Source organism: Vitis riparia, chromosome 19 (assembly GCF_004353265.1).
Source record: "Vitis riparia cultivar Riparia Gloire de Montpellier isolate 1030 chromosome 19, EGFV_Vit.rip_1.0, whole genome shotgun sequence".
NCBI classification, from domain to species: domain Eukaryota; kingdom Viridiplantae; phylum Streptophyta; class Magnoliopsida; order Vitales; family Vitaceae; genus Vitis; species Vitis riparia.
Window position 1 is genome coordinate 19588799 of NC_048449.1, and position 19624 is coordinate 19608422.

At 33.7% G+C, this 19624-nt stretch overlaps 1 protein-coding gene and 1 non-coding gene across 3 annotated transcripts in view; both read right to left on the reverse strand.

Annotated features, from left to right (window-relative positions):
- LOC117908729 (histidine-containing phosphotransfer protein 1-like) overlaps positions 1–6392 on the reverse strand; it is a 29821-nt gene extending 23429 nt beyond the window's left edge. For both annotated transcript variants that reach the window (XM_034822418.1, XM_034822419.1), the window contains exons 1-5: positions 6308–6392; positions 6116–6192; positions 5487–5617; positions 5328–5396; positions 3914–3985 (exon numbers count right to left, since the gene is read on the reverse strand). In XM_034822418.1, coding sequence (XP_034678309.1) covers positions 3914–3985; positions 5328–5396; positions 5487–5617; positions 6116–6175 — 332 coding nt within the window. In that variant the 5' untranslated portion in view covers positions 6176–6192; positions 6308–6392. The remainder of the gene's footprint in view (positions 1–3913; positions 3986–5327; positions 5397–5486; positions 5618–6115; positions 6193–6307) is intronic.
- A 689-nt stretch (positions 6393–7081) lies between these two features.
- On the reverse strand, positions 7082–7188 carry LOC117909706. The gene has a single exon (XR_004650436.1). It is a non-coding gene; the product is annotated as a U6 spliceosomal RNA (small nuclear RNA).
- Between the last annotated feature and the right edge of the window lie 12436 nt (positions 7189–19624).

Sequence of the window (19624 nt, forward strand, 5' to 3'; positions counted from 1 at the left end):
AACACCGATCAACTCAAAGGAAGGATACAAATATTACATACATTCCATAGATGACTACTCAAAATACACTTGGATCTATCCTCTACATTTGAAACCAGAAGCTAAAACCATTTTTCAAAAATTCCAAATCCTAGTTCAAAGACACTTTGATAGGAAAATCAAAACACTAAAAACTGATTGAGGGGGTGAATACTGCAACCTTAAACCATTTCTTGATCAAATAGGCAAACAATTCAGACATCCATGCCCATACACACACTAACAAAATGGTAAGGTAGAAAGGAAACACAAACACATGGTTGAAATGGGCTTAACTTTGTTGTCCCAAGCTGCTATGCCCTTGTCTTTCTGGTGGGAAGCCTTTAGCACAGAAACCTTTCTCATAAACCACCTACCAACTCCTACCCTTGCCTATCTTTCTCCAATTGAAGCCTTATTCCATCAAAAACAAAATTTCCAATTTTTAAAAACTTTCGATCGTGCTTGCTATCCTCACTTAAGACCATATAATAATAGCAAGCTGCAATTTAGATCCTTCAATGTGTATTTTTAGGTTATAGTGCTCATTACAAAGGTTACAAGTGTCTACATCCTTGTAGAAGAATTTACATTGCTAGTAGTGTCTCCTTTGATGAAAATGATTTTCCCTTTTTACTTGGTTTTGCATGTTCCAGCTCACATCTAGATAATTCTTCTACTCAAAGTTCCATTTCTCCTTATCATCAGTGGATTCCCAAGTTTGATTGTCCACGTCCAATTGAAATTGGCATGACAGGTTCTAGTGCAGTTCAGAGCATAAAATCCATTGCATCCTTACCAAGCTCTTCTAGTTCAGGTCAAAAGAATAATCAAGGTAACAATTCTGGTCCTTCCCTCACCAATAATATTGAAATTCCTTCCATTAATTTGTTTGAAGACCTCTCTTTTAAACCTATTGAGCAACATCAAGATCACATACAAAAACAACCTGACATCATCTATCCTAATACCAATAGCATTCTTAAACCTTGTCAAACCTCAATTCACCCTATGACCACTAGATACAAATCAGACATTTCTAAACCCAAGCTCTACCTTATCAACACAAAACCCAAATCAGCATCTGTTTTAATTGAGAACTTAGAACCAATTAGCATTGACCAAGCCTTGCAAAACAAGGATTGGAAGCAAGCTATGGATTAGGAATATGAGGCCTTCATGAAAAATAACACTTGGGTTTTGCTACCATATAAGGTTGCCATGAACATTGTTGACAATAAGTGGGTATTCAGGGTGAAGAGAAATTCAGATGGTACAATTCAAAGATATAAAGCCCGACTAGTTGCCATGGGCTTTTAGCAAACACCAGGAGTTGACTACTTTGAAACATTCATTCCAGTAGTGAAGGCTTCAACAATCAGGGTTGTTTTGACTTTGGTAGTAACAAATAACTGGGATATACAACAACTTGATGTAAATAATGCTTTTCTGAATGGAGAACTATAAGAGGAACTGTATATGCACCAATCGACAGGCTATAACAATCCTTTCAAAGCAGAATTTTTTGTAAACTCACAAAGGCTCTCTATGGATTAAAACAGGCACCTCGAGCCTGGTTTGACAGGCTTAAGGTAGTATTAATTAGTCTTGGTTTTGTGAACTCCAAATCAGATAGCTCATTATTTGTGTTCAGGTCTGGGAAAATAATTCTTATATTGTTGGTATACATTGATGATATCCTAATAACTGGGAATGATCCAGTGAAGATGAAAAAGATTATTGAAAGCTTGAATGCACAGTTCACCTTGAAGAATTTAATATCACAAAGCTATTTCCTAGGTTTTGAAGCTCATCGAACAAAGTCTGGAATCTATCTAATTCAGAAGAAATATATGACCGATCTATTATCCAAGGCTAACATGTTGAATGCTAAGAGCAACCCAACGCCTATGTGCCAAGGAACAAAAATTCACCTTGCTGATAATGATTTATTTGAACAACCAACTCTGTATCGGACCATCATTGGAGCTTTGTAATACCTAACTCTATCCAGGCCAGACATCATTTTTTGTAAACAAATTGAGTCAATATTTGCAGGCAACAACAATTAATCACTAGAAAGCTTGCAAATGTATACTTAGATACTTAAATGGAACTCTTGACTATGGGCTTCTCTTCTCACCAACAACAGAAATGACACTAGAAGGGTATGTTGATGCAGATTGGGCTAGTTCCTTGGATGATAGAAATCCACAACAGGCTATTTTATTTATCTTGGTGGAAACTTAGTTGTATGGAACTCCAGAAAACAAAAGGTAATATCTCGCTCAAGCATTAAATCAAAATATTGTGCCCTTACTCAAGTTGCAACAGAACTTGTTTGGTTACAATCTCTATTCTCTGAATTGGGAATTGAGATAAATGATTGCCCTACACTCTGGTGTGACAATATAGGAGCTAAACAACTTGCTTCTAACCCAGTCTTGCACTCAAGAACAAAACACATTGAGATTGATGTTCATTTTATTAGAGATAAGGTTATTACCAAAGAACTAGAGATAAAATATGTGCCAACAGAAGATCAATTGTTGATATCTTGACAAAGCCGTTATCTATCTCCCACAGTCTCACTTGAGGGAGCATGTTGAAGAGTTATTCGTATGTGGAAAATGACCTATCTTACCAGAATTAGTTACAAATTCCCTCAGGACTCAGACGCTATACAAGCTCTTTCTTAAGACTCTTTCTCTCTCTGAGAAGGCCCATTCTCATCCTTATCTGTTAGTTATGATATCCTCTCCCCTTTATTCTTATCTGTTATCATAAGTTCTATATATTCTGTAAAACCACTCAAGTAAAGTTTAATATACTAAGAATTGCAAAGTTTTTCAAAGCTCTAGAATCTCCTATTTCTTAATTAAGCCTTTTTCATCCTATTTCTGAAAAAAGTTCCATGCTAGCTCAAAATGATTTTTCTCACCAAGAAAAAAAAAGAAAAAAAAGAACATGAACTATCACAAAGTAGTTACTTTCAAGCAATGAAGGAGAATATGATCAACTATTTCTTTTTTTGTTCTCTTTTTCATAGATAGATCTATTCTGTGTATCATCCATCCTCTCCTCTTAAGCTAATCCAATTCATTATCCTATCCAATGTAGCTTCCCATGTGAAAAAGCCAACCATTGATGGTATCCAAGGATTCCAAATTATACTATAAGGGAACATCTCCATTTAACCACATGATAAAGGGGAGCAAAGAGACTTAATTGAGAAAATGAAGACTTAGCATCTCCATTTCAGCTCATCTTTATCAATAGGAATCAATCTGGGAACATTCAGATTTGAAGTAAAGCACATATATCCAGATCTATAAAGTTTTTAATGCCTATTGCTTCAATTGTGCATAGATCTAAAGCACCCTAGGGAATTTTAGCGTGCACCCTAATGGTCCAAGGAGGCGAATGAAGATATCCAAATATTCCCGACACAAACCACTCTAAGGTTCACTCATGACTCAAATCACTTCCTCAAATAAAGTTTTGGATTTTATCAAGATAAGTATTATCCATATATGTGGTTTTTTTTTTTTTTTTTTTTTTTTTTTTTTGTGCATGTAGATGGGGGAGAAAAGCTCTCATTCCACAATTTTGAATAACGTAGCAGTAAACATTGGCTTTATTTATGGAGAAAATGTTAACCCGCCACTAATTCAATTGAAACATGTGTTATGCATGAAAGCAAATAACCATCACCTATGAATATAAGATGTCAAGAGCAAATAATTTATGCAAGAAAGAAACACTAGAAGTTAGTAATATTAAAAATTGATCTTGATTTATGTGATGCATAAAGGGAATAAAAGATTATTGGAACATCTACAAGTTACAACCATTAGTAGCAGAAAACTAATGCATGTGGCAATGCCTTTCTTACCGTTCCTTAGATCCATATGCACAGGCCTGCACAAAGAGACAACAAGCATGTAGTATGGATTGGGCTCCAATACTGCACCAACAAACATAACAAGCATGTGAACTTTTATTTCAAACTACAAAGAATAGAGCTCCAAGATTTCAAAGCTAATATGAGATTAAAGCAAAAAACACTTGTCACTGCTAATGATGTGGAAAAGCATTTGAACTTTGAATAATATTGTCCACAATCTCTCTTTTAGAGGAAAGAAACTTACAATTAAAAAAGTTGAGTGCTATGCAAGAAACCTAAATTAATAGGCAACAATGGTATTATGGTGCAATAAATATACCAAGGGAACTATGTGATAGCATGATTTATTTGAATCTTCAAATTCTGTGTAGATGTAATTGAAATCATAGAAATGGATCATCATAATAACACATTGACACTGTCAACTAATGGTGTCATTCTTAATCATGTGAGAACAGGCAGTCCAATGCATCAATCTTGGCTTCTTTGGTCTAGAAAAGAGTGAGGTCATATTGGACCAAAATCTTGATATTTTGGAATCCACACTGGAACTCTGGGAACACATTCTCAAGAGGGAATCCACTATCTATGTCAAGAAAACTTAATATGTCCTATTAATAATTGATAAAAGGTAGGTCACAGAAAACTAATAAGCCCTTTCAACAAAATTGTTCACTAAGATGGTTTTCCATTTATTTGTTAAGACCTATTTATTTTTAAAGCCAGTCCTTATAAAAGAACCTTTCAAGTGACTGAAGAGGGATGAGTTGGCGATTCGAGGATTAGAAAAAGGAAGAGATTATCTTGTGGGCCAGTGTAGTTTCTTTTTTAATTGCAACATCTTGATATTAGTGGTAAATGGGTATAACTGTAAATATTTAGGCCAGCAAAATGATTTTGTTGTAATGATCTTTCAGGCACACAATGCTACATTAGTTTTTCTTCACAACGGCTCAACCCAGGCCCCAAGAGATAAATATGTATCAAAAGGTTTCCTTAATGAAATGTTATACAAACTCTATCAGCTTTATATGATTGCCAGGCATGATTCCTCACATATGCAATCATAATGACAGACACTCTCCTAACGCACATGCCATAGACTAAAAAAGAAAATAAAAAGCTGCAAAACAATTGTCATATCCAATCCAATTAATAGAAAAGAAAGATGAAGAGAAGAAAATGCAAAAAAAATAAAAACTGATAAAAAATAAAATAAAAATAAAAATTCAACAAGCTTAGGATTGTTAAAAGTATCACTTACAATCCTTCTTTTAGTACACTACGAGTAAGGCATGTATAAGTCTAGCACTCAAACTTCAAGTGAAGAACTTGCCTTTAATGACCATATAAAAAATTTATCAGGCCCTCTAATGCATTGCCAAAGAGGTGGTTAAATTACCTACAACTACGTATTCCAAGGTGGCCAGCATGAACAGCTGCTCCTGCATAGTTAACGTTAGGTTTTGTCCTGTACAAATTAAACTCAGAAATTTAATACCTAGATCATGAAACAACTACTTAAAACTTAGGTATAAAAATACATCAGATTGGGAAATACAGATAGTTGGCAATTGCTCTGATGTTCTTCCCGATTAGAGTGCAGTAAACGAGGATCATTTTCGCAACTAACTGACAATCACTGGCTGCTCGTATTGTTTGAACTAGTTGGAATTGGCCATTCAAAAGTCCCTGCAGGGAATAATATCAAAAACAAGAAATAAACAATCAAGAAAGTAGTTGAAGAAAACCTCATTTATTCTTAAATGATATATTATACAACCCTTCAAAATTCAAGCGAAGAAAGATGATCAATCTCCTAATTTCTATAAGTAACAAACTCAATCTGGAATAATTAACAAATACATTAAGCCTTCGTTTGGATTATGGGAAGGAGTGGAAGGAATAAAAAAAAAGGATGAAAATTACTCACAAATTGATTCTTTTCTCAAGCTATTTTCAACATTTTCCTTTCCTTTCCTTTCCCATTGCTTTGTCCAATATCCAAACAAAACCTTTAAAAGTGAGCAATCAATCACTTACGAAACAGAGAAAATGCCCAAAATTACGTAAAATTTTATCTATTTTCATTATTTCAACAACATCCAAGAAACAAAGTTCAAACCCAAATCTGATGAAAATAAACCAAAACTTCCAAGAAGGATGAAAAAAAGACATGGAATGACTCGCCTCAACAAGCATCTCCCTCACAAGCTGATTGATCCGAGCCTGATGTCTCGCTATATCCATGTTCAATTCAGTTTTATCTGCAATAGAGAAAATCATGGAATAACACTTCCTGTTAATACTCTGTTTGGTTGCTGGGAAAATCTCAGAAAAGAAAATCCCGCCATCAACTGACATCACCCATATTTCGCTTACTTTAGTTGAGCTCTTCACTTGTATCAACAATCTTCTTCTTTTTCAGTTTTCTTGGATTTTCTCGGACACCAAACAATAGACAGAAAAATAACGATTCTTTTTAGTTTTTCTTTCCTCTCTTTTAACTTGCAGTTATTAAATCTTCTAATGGTGGAAGGGTTGTATGGTAATTTCATTAGACGGTTGATTGTCTGATCAGAAGCGAGATGGCGGGAAAACAGAGAAGCGAGAAGTCTGGTGGAAGCAATGGGCTGGGCTCAAATCTTGGCCCATTTTTCATGGGGCATGGTCGGGTTGAGCCCGATCCAATTTAAACTCCCTTTTTCCTTTTTAATTAAAAAAAAAATTTAAATTAAGAAATTTTATTATAAGTTTTTAAAACTATCATTATTTTTTTTAATTTTCAAATAATAAATAATTATTTTTAAATAGCTTATAAATATATGATATGACCTCTATTTATATTTTTCAAATTTAATTTGAATTATTATGAAAATTATAAACTTAATTAAATAAAAATAAATATAAATTTATAAATAATTTTAAATTAAGAAAATATAAAATGGTATTAAAATTAATCCCCAACCCCATGGGACACAATTGTGATATGTGATATCTCACATTTGATAAGGAAAAAAGCTTTTAGAGTTATATATATATATATATCAACTTTTTTAACTTTGTAGATGTGTTTTATAGCCATGAGAGCCCTTTAAGTTTAGAACTAAAAATATCTACATGATTTAGAGCAAGTCATTACAAAATGATATCATAAAAAATTTGGATCATTTTCCAATTTGTGCATATTATCCTTGTGTAAGGGTCACGTTAATCTTCTTTGTATCATTGCAATTTTATTTGATGTCTCTGAATTGTGTGACACCCCAGACTCAGCGCCACAATCATTTCACATATCAAAACCAAAGCTAAATAAAATCCCAAGTACACTTAGATAGAAAAATTCTAGAAATTATAATTGAAATTGAGTTTTAAGTCAGGAATCCTAAATAATCATATTTATAATAATTTCTAATAGAAGCACCCTTCATATCTCGATCTTTCCTCAGAGGTGTCACTTTGTATTAGAAAAAGGGGAATAATATAAAAGAGTGGACTTGAGAACTCAATAAGGAAAAAATAGTTCAATAAGAAAAATTAAGTGTAGTAAAAAATTAAATCCTAGGAGATATCATTTTATATATATATAAGTCAATTAACAAATAATTTTATTTAATTCAATAATTTAATTTATTTTCTTTGAAAATTTTAACACTTTCAATTTAAAAATAACATAACATAACATACTATGCATAATCAGATCATATTTAAAAGAAATTTATAAGCAAATATTTCACTATGATCCATTCACAATAACTCTATGCCCACAAAGTGTCAATAGTATAACAAATGTCAATAACACTCTTATTGGCTAGGGTTACACTAAATCACTATCTCACCAAGGGTAATGAAGGTCAACAACTTATCCCTTGTTGACTAGGGTAATTGAAAACTAGAGTTTCCAAAATTATTTTAATTAATTGAAATGATAAAATTCACTTGCATAACAATCAAACAAATCATATGATATTCCCAATGTATTTTATAAATCAAGAGATAAAATAGAAATATTTTATAAAATATTACTTGATCCACTTTCGGGAATTGAAATATTTTGATCATTTGCAAGCGGATGAAAACAAATAAAAAATTTAAAAAAATTATAAAATTACTTACTATACTATTAATTTTTACCCCAAAGAAGTCACATAAATTCTTAAAAGAAGTAATCCACACATTTAAATTGAAGAGTGAAGTAAATACTAAAACTTTCTTCTTTTTAACTCTTCGAATCAAAGTTCTCTGGAGACTTTTTTTTCTTCCCTCCCTATTTTGTCTTTTTCATTTTTTGATATTATGGAGAAACCATAACAAGATAAAGATAGTGGGTGGTTAAAGGTATAAAAATATCTCAGTTATTTAAAAAAAAACATAAATATCCTTAAATTCAAGTTCAAGGTAGGTCCTTTTAAAATACATAAATATTCTTAAATCAAGGGTATGGATGTTACATGTGGGCATAGGGGAAGAAGAGTATGGTTTACTCATAAGACATCATTTAACTACATAACATCATACAGGATGGCTAGAATTCCTAAATTATCACAATCACTTGGGATGGCCCATGGATGTCATTACACTAATAGGCCATACGCATGACTCATCATGGGTAGCACAGGAGAAAGAAGACTCAATTAATGTAACATGAATCATGATGTTTTCACTTACATTATCCATTTTGTTGGCATGGATTGATGTAAGAAACATATAGGCTATGTTTGGTTCTCGTAAAATTTGAGGGAAAATATAAGGGAAAAAAATAGAAAGGAAAAACAGAAGTAAAGGAAAAGTGAAGGAAAATAAAAAATAGACTAAAAGTCAATAAATTATTTGTTTATGCTACTTCAAATTCACTTACTTATTTTAACACTTCAATATGAAGATTAAATAATTTGAAAAGACATAAATTTCTAATTAGTTTTAATTATATTTGATTTCTTTTATATTTTTCATAGAACAATCAATCATAAGAAAATCATTATATATATATATATATTTTCCTTTTCATAGTACTTTTTAGAAACCAAACATAATAATGAGCTTTTAGAACCCTTTTGTTTTTTTCTCTATTCTTGGCAGCTAATTTGATATTGATCCATAAGACTTTCCACATTATTTTTATCTTAAAATACATGATAAATGGTTTGAAGAAATACACGTAAAAATAAACCACTAACTTGACAAATAGCTCATTCTAACACATTAGTGATCTTGCTCTTAGCACAAACAAAAGCACGAGGTATTTCTACCTAGAAATGAGGGGAGAAACCAACCAAACCATTATGAAAACTAAATAATTTCTATCAAAGCACAGTAAATGAGAAGGAAATATATAGTATTATTTGATACAGATGCAGCTTAACTAAGAAAACTTTGTGCCAAAAGCCACTAAGATTAGAAAATAGTTGTTGCTTGATTACATGACTAGATTTTTAAGTCTTACCAGTAGGAACAGGAAAGTCACATTTTCCAAATATATCATGTTTGACAAGATACCTAGATATTATTCAAATGTCAAAGTTAAATAGATGAACTTTATTAGAGGACACGAATGCATGCTAACCTACACATCAAAACAAATACACCAGCATTTTTTGCTGAAATTTTGCAAAAGATTCCCATATGTAAGCCATGACAATACTCCCCATGGACAGCTCAATGGGCATGATCCATTGGTGTATCAACAAGTTTGCAGTCGAGCATATCTATTTCCTTCAATAAATCAAGAGTATACTTTCTTTGAGAGACCACAATACTCCTTTTACTCCTTGCCACTTCCATTCCAAGAAAGTACCTTAGGGGTCTAAGATCCTTAATTTCAAATTCTCTAGCCATAACGCCTTTCAGCCTTTCCATTTCCTCAAGGTCATTCCCTGTGAGAATTATATCATCAACATACACTATAAGGATGGTCATCTTACCATTCGATGAGTGCCTGAAGAATAGGGTATGATCAATTTGCCCCTGTGTAAAGTCATGACCTTTTAGTATTTTAGTGAATCTTTCAAACCATGCCCTAGGAAATTGTTTCAGATTATAAAGGGACCATTTCAACTTACTAACAAGATTTTTTCTTTCATTGTCTTCAAATCGTGATAGCAAGTCCATATAAACTTCCTCGTCCAGTTCTCCATTTAGGAATGCATTCTTGACATCCAACTATTGAAGAGGCCTATCTAGGTTGGCTGCCAATGACAAGAGGACTTGTATGGTGCTTAATTTAGCAACAAGTGCAAATATCTCTTGGTAATCTGTCCCGTACGTTTGAGTGAATCCTTTAGCAACTAAATGTGTTTTATACCTCTCAACTATCCCATCTAATTTGTATTTGATAGTGAACACTCATTTACAACCCACTGTATTTTTCTCTTTTGGCAATTGAATAAGTTACTAGGTATTATTTTTATTTTTCTTTCAATGCTTTCATTTCCTTCAATACCACATTTTTTCACTTAGGGATAGTTAGAGCCTCTTGTATAGACCTCAAAATCTCAACACAAGAAATGCTAGTAGTAAAGGTTCAAAAAGAAGAAGATAAACCTTTATACAACACAAAGTGGGATATGGGGTGCATGGTGCAAGATCTTAAACCTTACCTAAGGGCTATAGGCAAATCTAGATTTTTAAAGGCAACTTGACTTGGATTTTTCTAGGCATAATCTAAAATACTTAGATCATTTTGCAAGCTACCACATTTGTTTTAGGCTCTTAACAGTGTGGTTCCATAATATGTAGCTTCCTTTGAGGTTTAATTCTTCTGCTATAGAAATGGAGTTCTTGTCTCTTTAGATCTCCCATGTTTCCAAAATGTGTTGAGTTGGTGACATAGTAAGCTCAATTGGATTAAGATGAGTGGAATTGGGTAGGTCTATGGATGTCATTACACTAATAGGCCATACACATGCTCATCATGGGTAGCACAGGAAAAAGAAGACTCAATTAATTTAACATGAATCATGATGTTTTCACATACATTATCCATTTTGTTGGCATGGGTTGATGTAAGAAACATATAGACTATGTTTGGTTCTCATAAAATTTGAGGGAAAATATAAGGGAAAAAATAGAAAGGAAAAGTAGAAGCAAAGGAAAAGTGAAGGAAAATAATAAATGGATTTAAAGTCAATAAATTATTTGTTTATGCTACTTCAAATTCATTTTACTTATTTTAACTCTTCAATATAAAGATTAAATAATTTGAAAAGATACAAATTTCTAATTAGTTTTAATTATACTTGATTTTCTTTTATGTTTTTCATGGTACAATCAATCATAAAAAAAAAAAAAAAAAATCATTTTTTATAATTTTTTTTCTTTCCATAGTACTTTTTAGAAACCAAACATAACAATGAGCTTTTAGAATTCTTTTGTTTTTTTTCTCTATTCTTGGCGGCCAATTTGATATTGATCCATAAGACTTTCCACATTATTTTTATCTTAAAATACATGGTAAATGGTGAATAAATACACGTAAAAATAAACTACTAACTTGACAAATAGCTCATTCTAACATATTAGAGATCTTGCTCTCAACACAAACAAAAGCATGAGGTATTTCTACCTAGAAATGAGGGGGGAAACCAACCAAACCATTATGAAAACTAAATAATTTCTATCAAAGCACTGTAAATGAGAAAAAAATAGAGATTATTATTTGATATAAATGCAGCTTAACAAGGAAAACTTTGTGGCAAACACTTTCAATTTAAGTGTTTGTCAAATATGCTAAGATTAAATAACTTTCAACAACTTATCAAAAACCAATACGATTAGAAAATAGTTGCTACTTGATTTACATGACTATAGTTTTTTAGCCTCACTAGTAGGAATATAAAAGTCACATTTTCCAAATATATCATGTTTGACGAGATACCTAGATATTATTCAAATGTCAAAGTTAAATAGATAAACTTTATTAGAGGACACAAATGCATGCTAACTTACACATCAAACCAAATACACTAGAATTTTATGCTAAAATTTTGCAAAGGATTCCAATATATATGTAAGCCATGACAATACTCCCCATAGACAGCTCAATGGGCAGGTTCTTGGTCCTTAAAAAATGTTAGGTCCTAGTTTCAGGTTTTAGTCTTACTAAATATACCATTCTTAAAGGAGGGATCGTGTATCCATCCATTCTTGCAAGGCAAGGCTAGTGGGTATCCATGTTATCAAAGGCAAAAAAACGTGTGTCATGACAATCAAGTCATGTGATTTTGTTGCAAAACATGTTAGAGATTTATTGATTAATAGAAAAACTCGAGATAAGAATTGAATCTTTCTTCTTAGTCTCATCTATTAACCAACTTTAGTTTTCTTTTCTCCAGCTAGTTTCATATCGAAATCAAAAGCGCCATCAATGATCAAGACATTTTCTTAGTTACTGGCTAACAAAAAGGTTAACACTGATGACTTGCTTCAAGTGTGAAGACATTTCAAACCCCTTAGTCTAAATTATTGCACCATATGCATAGGCAATGGAGAATCAACATATTCCTTCTTTTTACACCATCTAATGACTTTGGAGTTTTGGAATAAGCCATTTAGACAAGACCACTTAGATTAGGTTCCTCTTAGAAGTGTCAATGACATGTTGACCATTTCTTTTAAGAGGTTGGGGAACATTGTTGAGGTCAAAGTTCTATGGCAAATCATTTGTCTTAATTGATTTTAATAGTATGACATGAAAGAAATACAAAGATACTAGCAAAGTTCAAGTTGAAAGGGATGATTAGAGCCATAATCTGTGCTCTAAGGGCATATATAGGGAATAAATTGTACAATATAAAGGCTCAATGTGGACCCACATTTTTCACAATGCATTTCCACTCAATTGGGGAGACTCGCTTTTGATTAAAGTGAAAAACTTATTTTTATAAAAAGTTGGAGTTGCCATTTACTTTTATTTATTTTTAAAGGGGAAATGAAGTAAGAACAAAACCCCCAAAAGGACTTCTAATTTTTGAAAAAGTTATCTGCGAAAAACCCGAGTCTGGGTCCGGAGATCAGGTTACCTATCGGGAAGATACCTCCAACGAGGTAGCACCCCTCTAAGCCCTAATAAGGTCTCTACTAGTTTAGTTGGGGGAAATATGATAATTAATCAGTTGATTATGAATACCTAGATAGGTTAATGTAATTTCAAAAACTCTACTAATTCTAACATGCCAAACAAGGATTCAAACCACTATCATAAAAAAATGATAATATGTGTACCTAGATTTGTAATTTAAATACTATCACAAAACACCAAAGTAGTTCGGGTATTATATCACTCAACATGCAATTTATCAAAGAAAATCAAATGAACATCAAAGCACCCAAAGTCAATATCAAACGAGGATATAGTTCTTAATGACATACATATTCATGGAACTTTGAAATGGGAGGATAGAGAGCATACCTTTAACCGTATAAAATGGGTTGATATTAGGATGCTCTTAATATTTCCAATTTGATGCTTTATATGGGCTGTATGTTCTAAAAGAAAATCCTAAGACATCTTCAAAGTGGCAGCTTTCTGTCATCTACTTTCTATGGTGTGGTTGCCCTTCAAATTCCATCAAAGCGTGTGGAGAAGAGTCAATGCGTGGAGGTTGTGTAAATTCCTCAATATTGTGTCTATGGAGAACTTCAATGGTGCAACTGTAGAATCTCTTTAAAGGCTGTTGTGTGATCCTTGGAGAATGCATGGAGATTTATATGAATGGTGGCTATGGGTTGTTAAATATGGATGGTTGTGTGGTGTCTTTTCACGAGGTGCAATCGCCTCTATTGCTTTCGAAGTGACCCATTTTGCATAGTCCCTTATTTCCATTATCTCACCATAAAAAATTAGTCTCCAAGACTTCCCTCACAACCACTTTACTCCATTATTTCACCATATAAAAATCAACCTTCAAAACTCCACGCACAACCACTTTATTCCATTATTTCACCATAAAAAATTCAACCTTCTAATATCCATGGAAAGCCACTTTATTCCATTATTTCACCATAACAAATTCAATCTTCTATTCTCCATGGAAATCAACTTTATTCCATTATTTCATCATAAAAAATTCACTCTTCTAATTTCCATGGAAAAGCCACCGAATTTTATGGTTGCATTATCATTAAGGAGAAATTCAAATAAGCTCCACTGAATTCTATGGCCACATGATTTTTCATAACTCTCCACCAAATTCGCATTTAAGATAAAGGATCCCCTTCGGGCTGCAGTCGTGTTCATCTCTCTTCTATAAGGGAATCCACCTAAATCACACTCATTCGTGATTTGGAATCCACATAAATCACTTTCATCTGTGATTTCCTTTCTGTCAATATCTCTGTATAGCAACTCTTTTTTTGGTTATATATTCCTTAAATAGTTGTAGCCCTGTTTATGGTTGTATATTCCTTAAATAGTCGTAGTCTTGTATTATATAAAAGAAATACTATAATCCAAAACATTTGGAGATTTTTACCAAATTACTTTCGTAATCCTTATATGGTATCAGAGAGTTCTTTTCCCACGAGATTAGAAACGTCTTCCAACTCCATGTCGTCCAGTGTTGACTTTACTCCTCTTCTAGAGCCCACTGGCTCCAACTCTACATCTCCATTTCCTCTCGTTACTATCAACACTTCCAGCCAATTGCCCTACAAACTCACATTCTCAAATTATCCTTCATGGCATGCAACTTTCTCACCATCCTCATTGGATATGATCTAATGAAATATTTGGACGACACTCTTAGGTGTTCTCCTAAACTTGCTGCGAATTATTCTACCTCTGTTCTGGCACACTATGCGCACTAGTACTGACAGGACCAATTACTGTGAATGCTGAATTTCACAAGTTCATCAAACTTAGCTTCTAACTGAACGTGGCATTAGCCATTTTACCACTGTCCCGCATACTCCCCGACAAAATGGCACTGTCAAATGTCGTCATCAACATATCGTCGAAACGGGTATGACCCTTTTACATCATGTCTTAACTCTTTCTACTTATTAGTCATATACTTTGGCCACGACAGTTTATCTTATTAATCATCTTCCTACTCTCTTACATTAATGTCAAAGTCCCTTTGAAGTGTTATTTGGACAGGTTCCCTACTATCATAAGTTGCGCATATTTGGTTGTCAATGCTACCCTTGGCTAGTTCCTTATCATGCTAATAAATTTCAACTCAAGTCCCAACCTTGTGTTTTTCTTGGTTACTCCCTAACTCAACATGTTTTTCAATGTTTGGACCTTCACACGGGTAAACTTTATCTCTCTCGTCATGTCACCTTTGATGAAAATATTTTTCCCTTCACAAAGGCAACTACTTATGCTCCTACGGCTGCTACTACACCGTGTCCTACTCTTTCCTCTCATTCTCCTGTTCCTCCGGTTTGCATGGTTCCATCGGATGATATCTCAATCACACCTATAACGCCTAATGTTATGACAATCTTGAATCGGTCTCCTACACTAGGTATGAATTCCTCTTCTCCTATTAGTAATCCATCATTCTTTGAGTTGTCTTTGCCCATAGCACCTGTACCTCCTACCTGCACTAATCCCATGGTCACTTGGGCTCAGAATAATATTTTTTGTCCTAAGTAGCTATCGGTTACTACCAAGCACCCTCTTGCACCACCATTGGAACCAACCTAAGGGGTTTAATCAGCACTCGGGTGTCGATTATACTGAGACTTTCGATCTCATTATAAAACCGACCACCATTCGGCGTATCCTCTCAATGGCCTTGTCAAACAATTGGCCTCTCAAGCAAATCGACGTCAATAACGCGTTTCTTCATGGTCAATTAAATGAGCAAGTGTTTATGGAGTAACCTGTAGGCTTCATTGATCAGTCTCATCCTCATCATGTTTGTTCTCTTCAGAAATCCATTTATGGTCTTAAGCAGATGCCTAGATCTTGGTACAATGCATTACGCTCTCTTAAGTTGGCTTTCTTTGATTCGAAATATGATAGATCCTTATTCATATTCAATCGAGGTGGAATTCTACTATATGTGTAGGTGCACATTGATGATTTAATCCTCATCAGCAATAACAGTCAATTTAGGTGAAAGATTTTCCCTGAAGGAACTTAGTGATTTGCATTATTTTCTCAAGGTGGAAGTTATTCCAGTTCAACAAGGTTTGTTTCTTTCTCAGAACTATTACGTTCTCAATCTCCTTACTAGGTTGAAGATGGTTGGTATTAAGGAAGTTCAAACACCCATGTTTGTGTCTACTAAGCTCATGCATGATGATGGTTTAGCTAGTTGTGATGCTACTGAATACAGACACACCATTGGCTTTCTCCAATACCTCTCCCTCACTCACCCAGACCTCGGTTTCGCAATTAATCATCTTACTCAGTTCATGCACAAATCGATAGTCACACATTGACAACATGTTAAACGGCTCTTGTGCTATGTCAAATAGACCATTCACTTAAGTCTCTTACTGCGTCGTCAATCAAACTTAGTCCTTAGGGGCTTCTCCAATACTGACTGGGGTGGTGATCTTGATGATCAAAAGTCTACCACGACTTATATAATTTTTCTAGGCAATAATCCTATCAGCTGGCGCACTAGGAAGCAAAAGGTCGTGGCTCACTCATTTACAAAAGTAGAATATCAGGCACTAGCCACTGCAACTTTAGATATTATTGGGATAAAGTCTCTTCTTGATGAACTTGGTCTCATGTTACATGAACCACCGCTCATCCTCTATGATAACGTTGGTGCAACCCAGCTCAATCTCAATCCTGTTATGCATTCCATGATGAAACATATCGTCATCGATCTTCACTTTGTTTTGAGTTTGTTCATCATGGAAAATTGTGTGCTTCTCATGTTCACACGGATGACCAGCTCGCTGATTTACTGACAAAGCCTCTCACTCGGTCTCACTTCAACTTGTTACGTGGAAAAATCAATGTTGCTGATGGAATGCCCATTTTGAGGGGTCGTATAAGGGAATCCACATAAATCACGCTCATCCGTGATTTGGAATCCACATAAATCACGTTCATTCGTGATTTCCTTTTTGTCAATATCTTTGTATAGCAACTCTGTTTTTTTAGTTGTATATTCCTTAAATAATTGTAGCCCTGTTTATGGTTGTATATTCCTTAAGTAGTCGTAGTCTTGTATTATATAAAGAGGTGTTGTAATGCAAAACATTATTGGATATTTTTACCAAATTAATTGCGTAATCTTTATATTTTTAACCTAAAAAGTGGCAACCTTTCTCTAAAAAAATCTCTAGATGTTGTGTAAAATCTCCTCAAGTGTTCGGCTCTCCAAAGGGAATCATTTTTCATTTTTCCCTATCATGTCCCTCCAAAGTGATAGTGTAGTGGACTCGTTCTCCCTAAAACAAAAACCATGTGTGCTAATCCTCCCAATATTCATCTGATATTTCCACCATAAAAATCCATGTTCTTCAATTTTCAAAGATGAAATTCTAACTGTTCTCCACCAAGAGAAATCTCATCATCATCTTCCAATATTTCCCACTTAAAATTTTGAATTTTTCTTTCCTATTTTCCCTCTAGCCTTTCTTTCCTCTGGTCAGTCCCTCACATCAAGCATATCAGAGCACAAACCAGAAGATATGATCCAAAAATATTGACACAGATTTGATATCCAATACGTAGATGAATAGCTCGAAACGAAGCATGATCAAAAGAACAAACAAACAAGAAATTCCGTGAGTGGAAACCCATTTCATGCTAAAATCAATGGGCTCCAAGATCAATGGTATAATTGAAACTATATCCAAGTTTATCCTCAAATGAAAATAAAAATGAAAAATGAAAAAAACATAGCAATATCACATCCATACCTAGACAATCAAACTGTGATAAAAACAATTAGAGGGAATGAAAAACAAAGTGACAATATAACTCTTAACAAACGTACCTGGAAGTGCTTCCCTCTAGCAAGATTTGCTAAGCTTCTCGTCTTTGTCTTCTTTCCTCTAAAAAATAAAACAAATAAGCCAGAGGAAGGTGAGGATGACGTCAAGTCATCATGCCCCTTATGCCCTGGGCGACACACGTGCTACAATGGCCGAGACAAAGGGTCGTGATCCCACGAGGGTGAGTTAAATCCAAAAACCAGTCCTCAGTTCGGATTGCAGGCTGCAACTCGCCTGCATGAAGCCGGAATCGCTAGTAATCGCCGGTCAGCCATACGATGGTGAACTTGTTCCCAAGCCTTGTACAAACCACTCGTCACACTATGGAAGCTGGTCATGCCTGAAGTCGTTACCTTAATCGTAAGAAGAGGGATGCCGAAGACAAGGTCTCCCAATCGGGTTTTCTTTTCTGCTTCTGCTTTTCTTTTTCTTTTTCTCATCGTCACCTCCAATAAAAAAGTATTTCTCATTTCGGAAAACCCCTAGCCTCTGTTTTTTTTTTTAAAACTCTTTTTTCCCATTAAATAAATAAAAAAAACCAACCCTTAACATGACCGACTCTCTTATTCGTTTCTCAATGCGTGCTATGAAGACCTTCCAAAAGATGTAGTCCATCTTTCCAATGCATCAAGTCCACATATCAATCAAAATGCAACTTTCCAAAATCCCCACTAATCCCCTTTCCATATGCTCACATACGTGTCCTTCTTTTGGAAAGGTGGCAACCCTTGTCTTTTATTTTGAGAGTTATCGAATTCCCATGCAAAAATAAATAAATAAACTAAAAGAGATACAAATTAAAAACCTTATAATAGAAAAAGATAAAAATCATGCCAATTTGGAGAAGAGAAATAGAAAATATTGATACATTCATATATGAGAAAAACCTAAGAATTAATTCATGCAATAATAGTAATAGTAATAGTAATAGTAATAATAATAATAATAATAGTAATAGTAATAGTAATAGTAATAATAATAATAATAATAATAATAATAATAATAGTAATAGTAATAGTAATAGTAATAGTAATAGTAATAATAATAATAATAATAATAATAATAATTATTATTATTATTATTATTATTATTAGGACATAAGGTGATCGAAAATGTGTCCGAGTGCCTGGGTAAACTTAATGGGCCTAAATATGTCTAACCAAGCTATCATAAAAGTGTACCCAATATCCAAAGTGGCTTAAAAAAGTAAGTTATATGAGTATCGATGGGCCACCAAAAACTACTTTGGAGTGTTGAAAGAACACTTAATCAGGGCATGTGCTAAGGGGACAAAATGGAGGGTCTTAGGAAGTCAGGGTCCAATTTTTCAAATGGTGCGTGAATCAAAGCTTAAACAAAGAAGTTACGTTTATTTGAAGGCAACTAGGCAAAGTTAAAGAACCTTTTGAATTTGAAATGGTGATTTAAAAAATTCAACTTCTGATTTTGAAATCTATTTCAAAATTACCCCAATTTCAAAATCACATACTTTTACTTTGAGATTTTATTTTTCTCACCTCATGAATTGCATCTTAGGCACTCCATTCACCTTAAGTCGGCCTCATATGATTGGAAATCAAAATAATGGCTTTTAAAATTGAACATCTAGCAGCAACTTCTTGAGGATAATCGGTTGTTAGCTTTGATCTCTCTGTTTGTGAGAAAAGTTGAAAGGAATATATAGCAAAGCTTGTTTTGAAAAAAAAAAAAAAACTAGAGACCTAATTGAAGAGAACCTAATAGTAAAAAAAAATGAAAGTTAAAGATAGTTAAGTTGTTGTAATAACT